This window comes from Schistocerca cancellata, chromosome 4 (genome assembly GCF_023864275.1).
Source record: "Schistocerca cancellata isolate TAMUIC-IGC-003103 chromosome 4, iqSchCanc2.1, whole genome shotgun sequence".
NCBI classification, from domain to species: Eukaryota; Metazoa; Arthropoda; class Insecta; order Orthoptera; family Acrididae; genus Schistocerca; species Schistocerca cancellata.
This window is the reverse complement of record NC_064629.1, coordinates 103,647,824-103,661,164: the sequence shown is the minus strand read 5'-3', so window position 1 is coordinate 103,661,164 and position 13,341 is coordinate 103,647,824. Positions and strand designations below refer to the sequence as shown.

General features: G+C 45.2%; 1 protein-coding gene across 1 annotated transcript in view; it reads left to right on the top strand.

The window, feature by feature from the left end:
• The first annotated feature begins 448 nt into the window (after positions 1-448).
• The window catches only part of LOC126183785 (b(0,+)-type amino acid transporter 1), a 573,882-nt gene continuing 560,989 nt past the window's right edge, over positions 449-13,341 (top strand). Inside the window, exon 1 of the mRNA XM_049926022.1 lies at positions 449-513. Within this exon, the coding sequence (XP_049781979.1) occupies positions 486-513 (28 nt within the window). The 5' untranslated portion in view covers positions 449-485. The remainder of the gene's footprint in view (positions 514-13,341) is intronic.

Below are 13,341 nucleotides of genomic sequence, written 5' to 3'. Positions count from 1 at the left end.
TTTAGTTAGTAGTCGACAGTGTGGCACTGTGTGGAACGCCTTTCGCAAATGTGGCAAGAAGGAATAAACCTGTACACCTGCCTCTGTTGTTTACAAGATACAGTGTGCGAATGAAGCAAGCTATGATGCGCACGAATGGTTTTTCCTGTATCGCTGTTGATTCTTTGAGAGACGAAGTTCAGTAGCGTCTGTGAAATTGATACCAGCTCTTACGTAACTTAATTATTTTGTCAGATGTCGCGTCCGTAATTCCGAAGTACGAACGAGGAAATGCAAGTGCGGTCGCGTGCGGTGAATCCCCGGGGCGGCAGCGGCGGGGGCGGTGCGTGCGCAGACGCAGCGGCGCGCAAGCGGAAGGGAAGGGCGGCAGGGAGGGGGTGAGGGGTAAGGGTAGGGGTAGGGGGCGCGGCCCCCGGCCGGCCGCGGCGCAGCGTCAGTCCGAGGAGTGTCATGATCGCAGACAGACGGCTCGCCGACGGGAAGACATGCATCAGAATGACCGCCGCATGCGTGGTGAGTCACCTGCGCGCTGCTCCCCGCTAATATTGCCGAACAAACAGTAGCTGAGCGCATGCCTCCTCTTTACTTCCCTGCCTGACGCAATAGCGACGCGCTCGTCTAAGGTGGGGTGAAGCAGCAGGCTTTGCGTCCGTACCCGAAATGTCACATCAACAAATCCTCTAATTTGATGCAGCAGATAAAACACTGGAAGTTATTTGCTGAATCACTGCTCGGCGTACCTCTTTATTTGAAGTATACGAAAAATATTACGGTAGCGGTCACCTTTCTCACACATCGTAACCTCAGAGCATTTGATCTGACCGTTGGTGAAGAAAAGTAGAAAGGATAGCTTTGCTAACGTAAACATGATACCGTACGAAGAGTCAGTAAAGATTATTACACTTTATGGTATCTTTAGTTAAGTCATTAATATGTGTTGATGACAAATATACTAGTCAGGAAACGATCGACATATGTATCATGCTTAAAATCCTGCGAATTTAGAAAGTGAACGTTGAGCTCTAGCAGTAGTATTCCTGTGTGTAAGAATCGGGAATTTGTTTACACCAGACATTATATCCACTGTCTTACGTTGCAAAATAGTGCGGCAGATAAAACACATTCCCTGCTGTCCTAATGTCTTCAATCTATGGGGCTTAAAAATAATGATTCATATTCCTTCTGATATATTTTGTGGGTGGAACCTCGAAAAGCACACCGATATGAAGCAATACTTCTACTAAAAATATCGGTTTCATTATGTGTCAAAGTGGCATGCCCTTCGCACGTGTTTTTTTCGCACGATGCGATTGTTTCGTATGTAAGTAAGTTTTACTTGCGCACCTCTGCACTGAGGCATTTAACGCCAATTGGCGAGTGTTACCAGACAATTTATCACACACAGACTTTGTCTGTAACTTAGACACTTACTGGCCGAGAAGCAAAATATGGTATGAAGTAATATGATTGTAAAAATTACGAAGTACATTATGTAACCGACAACTAGCAACGTAGTGCATCTGCTTCTGAGAGTCACAGTACTTTTACCTATCTCTTCTTAATCGCCCATTTGATATCCCTGTCATTTGAGACAGCTTAAGGTATTTAAGCTCTAATCAATCTAACCAGAAGATTGGCTTAAATACCACAGTTGACCTGTTTTTCCTCCACAAATTGTTACCAGAGGTAACAGTCGAAATTCATTTCAACTTTCACGAACCTCTCCACAACCCGCAGAGGACTAAACCAAGAACTTCCTAATCTTATGGGCGCAACCACTAAATGCACTCTTACACTGATTTCTTTTTAGTGAACAAGTCAACTAAAGAAACCTGTTCGTAAGATTCTTAAGTTTTGCTTGAGTCTTGATTCGCGGACTAGATCAGCATGAGTGTGGGAAACACCTGAGAAGCTGCATTCAGGCCGACGTCATTTCAGACTTCATAGTGTAGCCCGAATACAACATGTAAATGTGCATACCAACAGTTGGGGCATTGATAACCAAAGAGGCCCGGGTTCGATGCCCGGCTGGGTCGGAGATTTTCTCCGCTCGGGCTCTGACTCTTGTGTAGTCCTTACGCTCCTGTCATCGTAACTGATATTCCACTGCTGAAATGGCTGTAAGGGCACGGTCCGAAAGCCAGTAAATTAAAAAAAAATATCCTTCGGGCAACCATGGTGCACTGAGATGGACATTATTATACAGAATCGTATCCACTCAGAAAATTTATAATGGATACGTAATGGAAGGTATTTTCAATAAGTAGAAAAGCTTACTGTTTATGGTCCATTCGTATATGAAGCAAAGGTGACAGAACAAGAGATTTATGCCATTCAGTCTAACATTCAGATGACGTCAAGCTCGATGGGTAAAGAAGTGGGAAGGAATGGCCACTTGTTTCACGGCTATCTCTCGAACGATCTTCAGGGCCAGATGGTCAAGTATGTCATTCAATCCCGAGTTAGTCTCCCTATGCTCTGCAGCCCTGTAAAGTATACAGGTATATCCTCATACATCCATTAACGAGCCAAAATATTATGACCACCTGTTTAACAGTGTGTTGGTCCAGCTTTTGGAGCGCAATACAGCAGCAGTTCTACGTCGCATGGATTCGAAAAGTCCTTGGTAGGTCCCTGAGGTGAGTTGTGTTGGGCCAAATGCCTAAGCGCAGGTCACGCAATTCCCGTAAGTTACCGGCAGGTGTTTGTATGTGGTATCTGGCGCCCGTTAGCCTCCCAGATATGTTCCGCCCTGCTCAGATCAGGGGAATTTGGTGACCAAGACATCAACGTGAGTTCACTATCACTGAAGCAAGATTCTGGTTGTGACAAGGGTAGTTATCCTGCTGGAATATGCCATCGCTGTCAGGGAAGACTTCAAGCATGAAGGGATGCAGGTGGTCCGCAATAATGTTCACGTAGTCCACAGCTGTTGCGGTGTCTTCGATTCCTATCACACGTCCCACGGAAAGCCAAGCAAACGACCTCTATAGCATAATACTGTTCCCACCAACAGGCGTCTGCGGAGAGCCGCGAGGAGCATGTTTCGCCTGGATGACGGCTTTTGCGGACAAGACCATCGACCTGGTGTGGAAAGTAATGTGAGTCATTAGGCCAGGCGAAACGTTTCAATTGATACACTCTCCAGTCTCGATGATCCTGAGCCCAACGCAGTCGAAACGGACGATATCGTTGGGTCGACATGGGAACACGTTTGGAGCGGAGCGCCATGTTCAAAGGCTCGCATCTCAGTCGAAGCAGGCAAGATGAGCCACTAGGTGGTACGTGAAAAGCAATTGAACGCACCAGATACCTACAAGCAATTTCGAGTTGCAATCAGTATGTGTTTGTAGTATATTTACTAGCGTCCTCTCACAAGTGGCGGCGGGGCAGAAATCTTTAGCTATGCTATACGATTCGCCCGAGAAGGATAGATGTTTCCTATGATGACGAGATCATTAGAGATGAACTCTAGGACATGTGGCCAACAATGATTGAGAAATTCAGCTGTTGGCCCAGATTGTCCCACTCCTCAACGGCGATTCGGCGTAGATCCCTGAGTGGTTGGGGGGGGGGGGGGGTCTCGTCGTCCATAAAGAGCCCTTTTCAATCTATCCCAGGCATGTTCGATAGGGTTCATGTCTGGAGAGCATGTTGGCCACTGTAGTCGAGCCATGCCGTTATCCTGAAGGAAGTCATTCACAAGATATGCGTAATTCGAGTTGTAACACGACGTGCTGTGGCTGCACGAAAAGTATTATTCAACGTGGGAGCGTTGCTGTCAGGGTTTCTGCGAGTCATAATCCGTAGGTAGCGGTCATCCGCTGCAGTAGTAGCCCTTGGGGGACCTGAGCGAGGCATGTCATCGACAGTTATGTCTCTCTGTATCTCCTCCATGTCCGAACAACGTCGCTTTGGTTCACTACGAGACGCCTGGGCACTTCAATTGTTGAGAGCCCATCCTGGCACAAAGTAACAGTGCGGACGCGATCGAACAACGGTATTGACCATCGAGGCATGGTTGAGCTACAGACAACACGAGCCGGGTACCTCCTTCCTGGTGGAATGACTGGAACTGATTGGCTGTCGGAACCCCTCCGTCTAATAGGCGCTGCTCATGCATGGTTGTTTATATCTTTGGTCGGAGTTATCGACATCTCTGAACAGTCAAACTGACTGTGTCTGTGATACAATATCCACAGTCAACGTCTATCTTCAGGAGTTCTGGAAATTGGGGTGTTGCAAAACTTTTTTTGATGTGTGTACTAATAATGGAGACAGTATCGAATAGGCCTTTTTCGATGTGAAATCGGGCCACATTATTTAGGAAAGAAGTTTACCTTCGACTGATGTCATTTCAGATGACTACCATATCATGTGAAATGTTTTACTGAAGACAAGGAAAACCTAAATTCTAATGACTCGACGGAGAATTGAGCCTCGCTCCTCCAGAATACAATTGCAATAACTGGACACCTCTTTGATCTCGAGAAACTGTTGCATACAGTATGTCTGTTCTGTTTAGAAGCTTGGGATTTCTACTGCTAGGTCAGTTCCATTAGCGTGGAAGGCCACGGTTTCCTGACAACAAGAAATGCTTCCCTATAAAGGAAACGTCTCATTTTTCTGAAATTTCTAGGTTGTATAGATTTTCCTTTGTGTTACTTTTATCTGCGGACAAATCTTAGAGATTTTTTTTTCAGTGACATCATGGTCGCCTTTAGTTGTAAAACTATTCAATTATGAAACCCTTTATTGCAAATTCAGCCATGTAACCATTGTCAAATGGGATACTGTAAAACTGTGTTTCAGTGCATGTCGAAACCCTAAAAAAATATCTGACATGTATGTACGTGAGATATTTTTTAAGGCTTCGACATGTGGTGAAGCACAGTTCTGCAGTATCCGAGTTGATTGTGACCGCACGGCCGAAATGAGAATAGTGGGCCTTCTAAACAAATATTTTTACAGCGAAGGGCGACCATTACGTAGCCGGCCAGAGTGGCCGTGCGGTTCTAGGCGCTGCTACAGTCTGGTTCGAATCTTGCCTCGGGCATCGATGTGTATGATGTCCTTAGGTTAGTTAGGTTTAAGTAGCTCTAAGGTCTAGTGGACTGATGACCACAGCAGTTAAGTCCCATAGTGCTCAGAGCCATTCGAATTTGACCATTACGGAATTTCAAAATGTTTACATGACTCGAGACAATCATTCAGACATAAACTACTTCACTAAAGACAAAGTACTCGAAACTGGAAATTTTCAGGAAAGGGAGATGACATGTTTCTACCCGCCAGGGTAGCCGAGCGTGCTAACGCGCTGCTTCCTGGACTCGGGTAGGCGCGCCGGCCCGGATCGAATCCGCCCGGCGCATTAACGACGAGGGCTGGTGTGTCGGCCAGCCTGGATGTGGTTTTTAGGCGGTTTTCCTAGGTGAATATCGGGCTGGACCCCACGTTCCGCCTCAGTTCCACGCGTCACAGATATTTGAAACACGTCCACACTATTTCACGATTTACACTAGGCGCAGACAGTTGGGGTACACTGATTCCGTCCTGGGGGGTACGGGGTGGCGGCAGGAAGGGCATCCAGCCATCCCTAACATTTCCAAATCAGTTGTAACCACGCCGACCCTGCGATAGCTGCGGGATTATGGCTTAAGCGAAAGAAAGAAGATGACATATTTCTAACTGTAAACGCAGGTTAACATAATCCGAACGAATCATGAAACCTACGAAAACAAATATAAATACGGATGGAAGAGAAATTGATTCTCATCTCTCTGTACGCTGTTTGATCAAAAGTATTCTAAATATTGGGGGATTGAGCGCCTGTAGAGACCGAGCCGCTGGAATAAAACGAGGTGGCGAGTGTTGCGTTGTCAGTAGAGAAACATTAACAGCACAGTGGGTCGGTCGGGAGGGCTCACTGACTTGGAACATTAACTACCACTGGATGTCACCTGACTAACAGATCAATCATGGACATTTCAGCAGTTCTAAAGCTGCCCAAGCTAACTGTTGATGATATGGTTGTGAAGTGGATATGCGAAGGAAAACCACAGCTAAACCAAGACCAGACAGGCCTCATATAGGCCTGCTGACAGGGAATGTCAAACACTGTAGAGGGTGGTTGTAAAAAAATCGCATGAAATGATCAGAAGAAAATATTCGTGGATTCCGAAGTGCTTTCAGCAATCCGATTAGCGCGGTAACTGAGCGTAGAGAGTTAAAAAGAATGAGGGACAACGGTCGACCAGCTCCTCATAAGTCACACATTTCTGTAGTCAACATTGAGGAACACTTGAGCAGGTGTAAAGACCGATAACACTGGACACTGGGCGACAGAAAATGAGTGATTTGGAGTGATGAAACATGCTATATTCTGGGGTAATCCGATAGAAGTGGTTTGGCGACGCCTGGAGAATGTTACCTGAGATCATGTGTAGTGTCAACAGTGAGGTTGGGAGGAGGTGGTGTTACGGTATCGGGACGTTTTTCGTGGTTAGGGTGCGACCACGTTACTGCACTTAGCATATAGCTTCATGTGGAAGGACATAAACACATTGTACATTGTGTACAATACTTCGCAGACAATGATTGTATCAGTACGACAATACCCTGTCGTGAAGCAGCATCTGTGCGGCAATGGTTTGTACGTAGTAACATTCCTGAAATGGGATGTCCTGCCCACAGTCCCTACCTGAATTCAATGGAACACGTTTGGGACGAATAAGAAAGTCGACTTAGCTCCAGACCCCAGAGTCCAACATCACAATCCTCTGTGGTTTCTGTTCTTGACAGAAAATTGTCCGCCATTCCTAGCACTGGTATTCAGACACTGAATTTAAAGTGTCCCCAGCAGAGTTCAAATCGTCATAAAGATGAAGTATGCAGACATCCCACATTTCTATCTACTAATATGTGATCTTATACCGTTGATCAGGTAGTGCATTACGACTTCTTTATTGTCCACGGCATTGGACTCACGTTTAGAGAAAGAGCAGAAGATATTAGTTCAGAAAGAGCTCATTATTTGTCAACAATATCGCTTGCCAGACGCTATTACACAAAAGTTAAGTTTATCGAAAGCATCTTAAAAATATGCAATGTAATAAAATGTCAACGTCAGAAATGAATTATTTCAACGAATTAAATTATACATCACGGGCCATTAAAATTGCTACACCACGAAGATGACGTGCTACAGACACGAAATTTAACCGACAGGATGAAGATCCTGCGGCTGGTCCCGGCGGAGATTCGAGTCCTCCCTTGGGCATGGGTGTGTGCGTTTGTCCTTAGGATAATTTAGGTTAAGTAGTGTGTAAGTTTAGGGACTGATGACCTTAGCAGTTACGTCCCATAAGATTTCACACACATTTGAACATGAAGATGCTGTGATATACAAATGATTAGCTTTTCGAAGCATTCACACAAGGTTGGCGCCGGTGGCGACACATACAACGTGCTGACTAGAGGAAAGTTTCCAACCGATTTCTCATACACAAACAGCAGTTGACCGGCGTTGCCTGGTGAAACGTTGTTGTGATGCCTCGTGTAAGGAGGAGAAATGCGTACCATCACGTTTCCGACTTTGATAAAGATCGTATTGTAGCCTATCGCAGTTGCGGTTGATCGTATCGTGACATTGTTGCTCGCGTTGGTCGAGATCCAATGACTGTTAGCAGAATATGGAATCGGTGGGTTCAGGAGGGTAATACGGAACCCCGTGCTGGATCCCAACGGCATCGTATCACTAGCAGTCGAGATGACAGGCATCTTATCCGCATGGCTGTAACGGATCGTGCAGCCACGTCTCGATCCCTGAGTCAACAGATGTGGAAGTTTGCAAGACAACAACCATCTGCACGAACAGTTCGACTACGTTTGCAGCAGCATGGACTATTAGCTCGGAGACCATGGCTGCGGTTACCTCTGACGCTGCATCACAGACAGGAGCGCCTGCGATGGTGTACTCGGCGACGAATCTGGGAGCACGAATGGCAAAACGTCATTTTTTCGGATGAATCCAGGTTATGATTACAGCATCATGATGGTCACATCCGTGTTTGGCGACATCGCGGTGAACGAACATTGGAAGCGTATATTCGTCATCGCCATACTGGCGTATCAGCCGGCGTGGTGGTATGGGGTGCCATTGGTTACACGTCTCGGTCACCTCTTGTTCGCATTGACGGCACTTTGAGCAGTGGACGTTACATTTCAGATGTTTTACGACCCGTGGCTCTACCCTTCATTCGATCCCTGCGAAACCCTACATTTCAGCAGGATAATGCACGACCGCATGTTGCAGATCCTGTATGGGCCTTTCTGGATACAGAAAATGTTCGACTGCTGCCCTGGCCAGCAAATTCTCCAGATCTCTCACCAACTGAAAACGTGTGGTCAATGGTGGCCGAGCAACTGGCTCCTCACAATACGCCAGTCACTCCTCTTTATGAACTGTGGTATCGTGTTGAAGCTGCATGCGCAGTTGTACCTGTACACGCCATCCAAGCTCTGTTTGACTCAATGCCCAGGCGTATCAAGCCCGTTATTACGGCCAGAGGTGGTTATTCTGGGTACTGATTTCTCAGGATCTATGCACCCAAACTGCGTGAAAATGTAATCACATATCAGTTCTGGTATATTTTTCCAATGAATACCCGTTTATCATCTGCATTTCTTCTCGGTGTAGCAATTTTAATGGCCAGTAGTGTAGTTGGCAAAATAGATTTCTGTGAGTCTGATAAATAAGTGAATATATGTTTCTAACCATTTTGTTGTTGCTGACACCTGCATTGCAAGTGCCGGTTTGATGCAGCTCTCCACGCTAGTTTAACCTGTGCAGGCTTCTTCATCTCTGCGTAAATGCTGCAATCTAAATCAGTTTAAACCTACGTACTGTAGGCAGACGTTGGTATTCCTTAGAAGTTTTGTTTTCTACATTACATCCCTTACCAGAAATTTTCTCCCAAATTCACTTGAGTTCTTTCTCATTAGTTTTGCGTTCTTCCCATCTAAATCTAATCTTCAACATTCTCCTGTCACATCAAATTTCAGAACATTCTATTCCCTTCATGTCTGGACTGTTTATCGTCCATTGTTTCACTTCTGTACAAGCGTACGTTTCTGACGAATAACTTAAGAAAATACTTCCTCATACTTAAATTCTACCTTAAATTTCTATCTTTCAGTTACCCTTTTCTTGCTCTAGGAAATCTGTATTTTATCTCTTTTAGGATCACATTTATACTGAAATGTAATGTTCAGTATAAAAAATGGCTCTGAGCACTATGGGACTCAACATCTTAGGTCATAAGTCCCCTAGAACTTAGAACTACTTAAACCTAACTAACCTAAGGACATCACACACACCCATGCCCGAGGCAGGATTCGAACCTGCGACCGTAGCAGTCCCGCGGTTCCGGACTGCAGCGCCAGAACCGCTAGACCACCGCGGCCGGCAATGTTCAGTATAGGTTTCGTGAGATTCTAGTCATTTCATATAGAGTCAGGTTTAAGTCAGAAAGTAAAAGTTAATCAGTATCACTTCAATGAGCGCTGGAGTGTCGCATTACAGTCCTGAGTAATACCCTAATGCAGATGGTTGGCGTTGCCTTGCTGTGGTGTGATGATGGTGTGTCACATGTATATTGCAGTGTGTGGATAACTGTCGCAAATATTTGTTAAATGTAACATTGTTATGAGTAAGTATAGGATGAGGTGTTATTTGTTATTGATGAGAACGGGGTGAAAGCAAAGGCAGGGTGAAATATAGTCGTCACGCAGCCGATGGGGTGCTAGAGATTAACTCCCATCCGAGGACTCGATCGCTACCATTGATGTCATATGCCCCCACTATGAAAGAGTAATTTTGAATTTCAGCCGGCGAATTGGTACACTGTCCGGAGATTAAGAACTGCACGTCCTCGTATCTCATCTCTTTGCCAATCAGATTCCAAGGATGGAAATTCTTCCCCCGGCGGAATGCAACCGGCACTCCCAGATTCGAGTGCACTTGCATGCATTAGTCACTCCTATTAAGGCGGCAGGGGAATAATCAGATTGGTGGAAGAAAAGGGAGCCACTGCCCTATAGAATCGTACAAAATTCTCTAAAACTGCAATCACAGTAACTGTAGTTGATGTGTAAAGAGAACTGAGTCAAAGGCTACCATGTACAATTTAGTTCCTAATGTTTGTTGTCGAGAACAGCCCCGCACTAACAATGTCGCTCCTATCGTAATGCTGTCAGCGTTTCTTATAATCAACAGGGGACGATCTCTCCCTTGGATGAACGAAAGGCATTTCTTATAAACCAGCATTCTGCTACCGGTATTATCTTCAGTTCTTCTCTAGTTCATTGTAAATTCTTAGTCACAATACCCTATTGCGACACATATGTTCAAAATGGTTCAAATGGCTCTGAGCACTATGGGACTTAACATCTTAGGTCATCAGTCCCCTAGAACTTAGAACTACTTAAACCTAACTTACCTAAGGACATCACAGACATCCATGCCCGAGGCAGGATTCGAACCTGCGACCGTAGCGGACGCGCGGTTCCAGACTGTAGCGCCTAGAACCGCTCGGCCACCCTGGCCGGCTGCCCATCATTAAAGTCTGAGTTAAATGGTTCAAAGGGCTCTGAGCACTATGGGACTGAACATCTGTGGTCATCAGTCCCCTAGAACTTAGAACTACTTAAACCTAACTAACCTAAGGACATCACGCACATCCATGCCCGAGGCAGAATTCGAACCTGCAACCGTAGCGGTCACGCGGTTCCAGACTGAAGCGCCTACAACCGCACGGCCACATCGGCCGGCTGAAGTCTGAGTTAGTTCCGCCACAGTTCGCCACCTGTCCTGTTTTACCAGTCTGCCCAGACTAAGACGCCCGACCTCTGCCATGAAGGGTAGCTACCCTATCCCACAACGTATGGACGTGGTTTCACCTTGGTTTCTCCACGCGTTAAAGACACTCATCACAGCATTCCTCGAACATCCGACAAGTCATGTAGTTACCGAAATGCTCGTGCCGAGCCTCCAGCCATCACAATATGCCCTCAATCAAATTCAGATAGACTGCGCGCCTTCCCAATTATATGGACTGACAGCACACTCATTGATACTACGTGCACTTTGCGTGTGTCTGACTAGCAGTCATACCTCGTCAGGTGATGCTGCTATCGCCTGGACAGGTTTATATCGATAGTAGGTCGGTGGTCATGATGATCGGGCTGATCTGTGGCATGCGAACTGTTTGCAGACTTAACCATTTTGTAAATGCTTCCACCCTTGGTCCAAAAGTCATGATCATGCTGTATTGGACGTCAGATAAATCACTCCGTTTTCGAATTACGACAACGACTGCTTTGTTTTCTGCGTCCCCCCGATTCGCTTTAAACACCCTCCACTGCTAGTGCTGCCACGTGCCGTCTGAGTGGTTATTGCACGTTGACGTCGAACATAGGCGGTGGTCACGTTAATCTAACACCACCGTATATAATCGACTCGACAACAAATATGAAGCAAGCGCCATATGATTTCAAATATTATATTATAACGTATACATATGAAAATAGCCTTCTCCATGGAAATCAGGGTGGATTTTAAAACATCAACTAGCTCTATTCGGAAACGACATCCTCAGTTCATGGATATCAGAAACTAGGTTGGTTATATCGTCATGTCTACTCCCTGTCAGGAAAACGCGTTGCAATGGGATATCCAACCGTTTTTTGCTAACATGCAGGACGTACCACGTTATCCTGAGTGGAGAGTTATCTATAGGCACTGAAGTAACATCGGGCTTGCCCCGCGAGAGTCTAATACGACCCTTGCTGTTCCTATTGTACTTTAATGATGTAGTGGATAAAATTATTTACAGCCTTAGTCATTTCACATATGATGCAGCTATCAATGCTAAATCCCATCTAGTAAAAATTGCAGTAATATTCAAATATGTGTCGACATGATATCAGTACGGGAACGCTTAATGATGTAGGGAAATAAAACGCTGAATACCTGACGACATATAAAAGCACGAGATTGTTTCACTACAGGATTAATGAGTCACAAGTGGAGTTAGTTCTGTGACACTAATATTAGGAGGTAACAATATGAAGTGTAAACACGACAAGGCAGTTATCGATCATGTGAACGATAGATCACGATTAATTAGTAGGATACTGGGAAACTGCAGTTTGTTAAGAAGAGATCTGTATACGAAACACTCTTACGGCACGTTTCTAAGTGTATGGGGGACACACAATGTCAGTCTAACAGGGGTATCGAACAAGGGCGTTGAAGATGGCCACAGGTTTGCTTAACTTGGGAGAAAAATGCTGTATAATCTAAAGCGGCACACATTCGATGAAAGACGCAATACATCTAGCGAAAAACTACTTAGAAAACTACGAGAACCATCTCCCATGTCAGAAATTACGAAAAATCGTATCTATCTGGTATATAGGGTGACTATAAAGTAATTATACACACTTCGTGGGTGTAATGTATGCGTCAAAACAAGAGTAAAATGTTAAATTTTGTCTGAAATTACTTTATTTCAGAGTAATGCCGTACAGTAGGGATCACAAGTGCAACACCAACAAAAAAATTAATTCTTCACAGAAAGCAACGACACTGAGGGACCTGAAATTCAACATAACTACGTACTGTACATTTACCCCATAATACAGTATGTTCAAAACGATGTCCATGTAGACAAAGACGGTGATGTGCTCGACGTGTTACCGCTCTCGAAATGTTGCAGACTCCGTTTATTTCATTCTGCACAGTCGCACAACCATTTTCTATTCGCTGCTGTAGTTGTGCAACATTCTCAGTTGCAATACCATACAAGATCTCAATGAGATGGCTCTAAAGGTAGAAGGCCAAGGGGTTAAGATCCGGGGATCTGATGGCCAAGCAACTGTTCCTGCACGACTTACCTCTTATCAGGATAAGCAACATTCAGACATTGAGTACTCTCTTGCCTCCCGACTGAAATGTGCAGGGGCAACGTCGTGCAAAAACCACAAGCTGTTCGTGTGGCGAGTGGGATATCATGAAGCAGACCACACAGTTCATGTTCCAAAAACTGTCGATACACTCTTTAAGTCAGGAGCTGTGGAATAACATGCGGTTCTAGAAACTGATTGTCCACTAAACCGCACCATATGTTCACTGCAAAACGATCTTTATATTCTCGTACTATAGTTATGTGAGGATTCTCATTCGCCCACACGTGCATGTTATGAACGTTCACAATACCCACATGAGTAAAGAGGCACTCATCCGTAATTAGCAACCGACGACCGAACAGCAGCATGGCG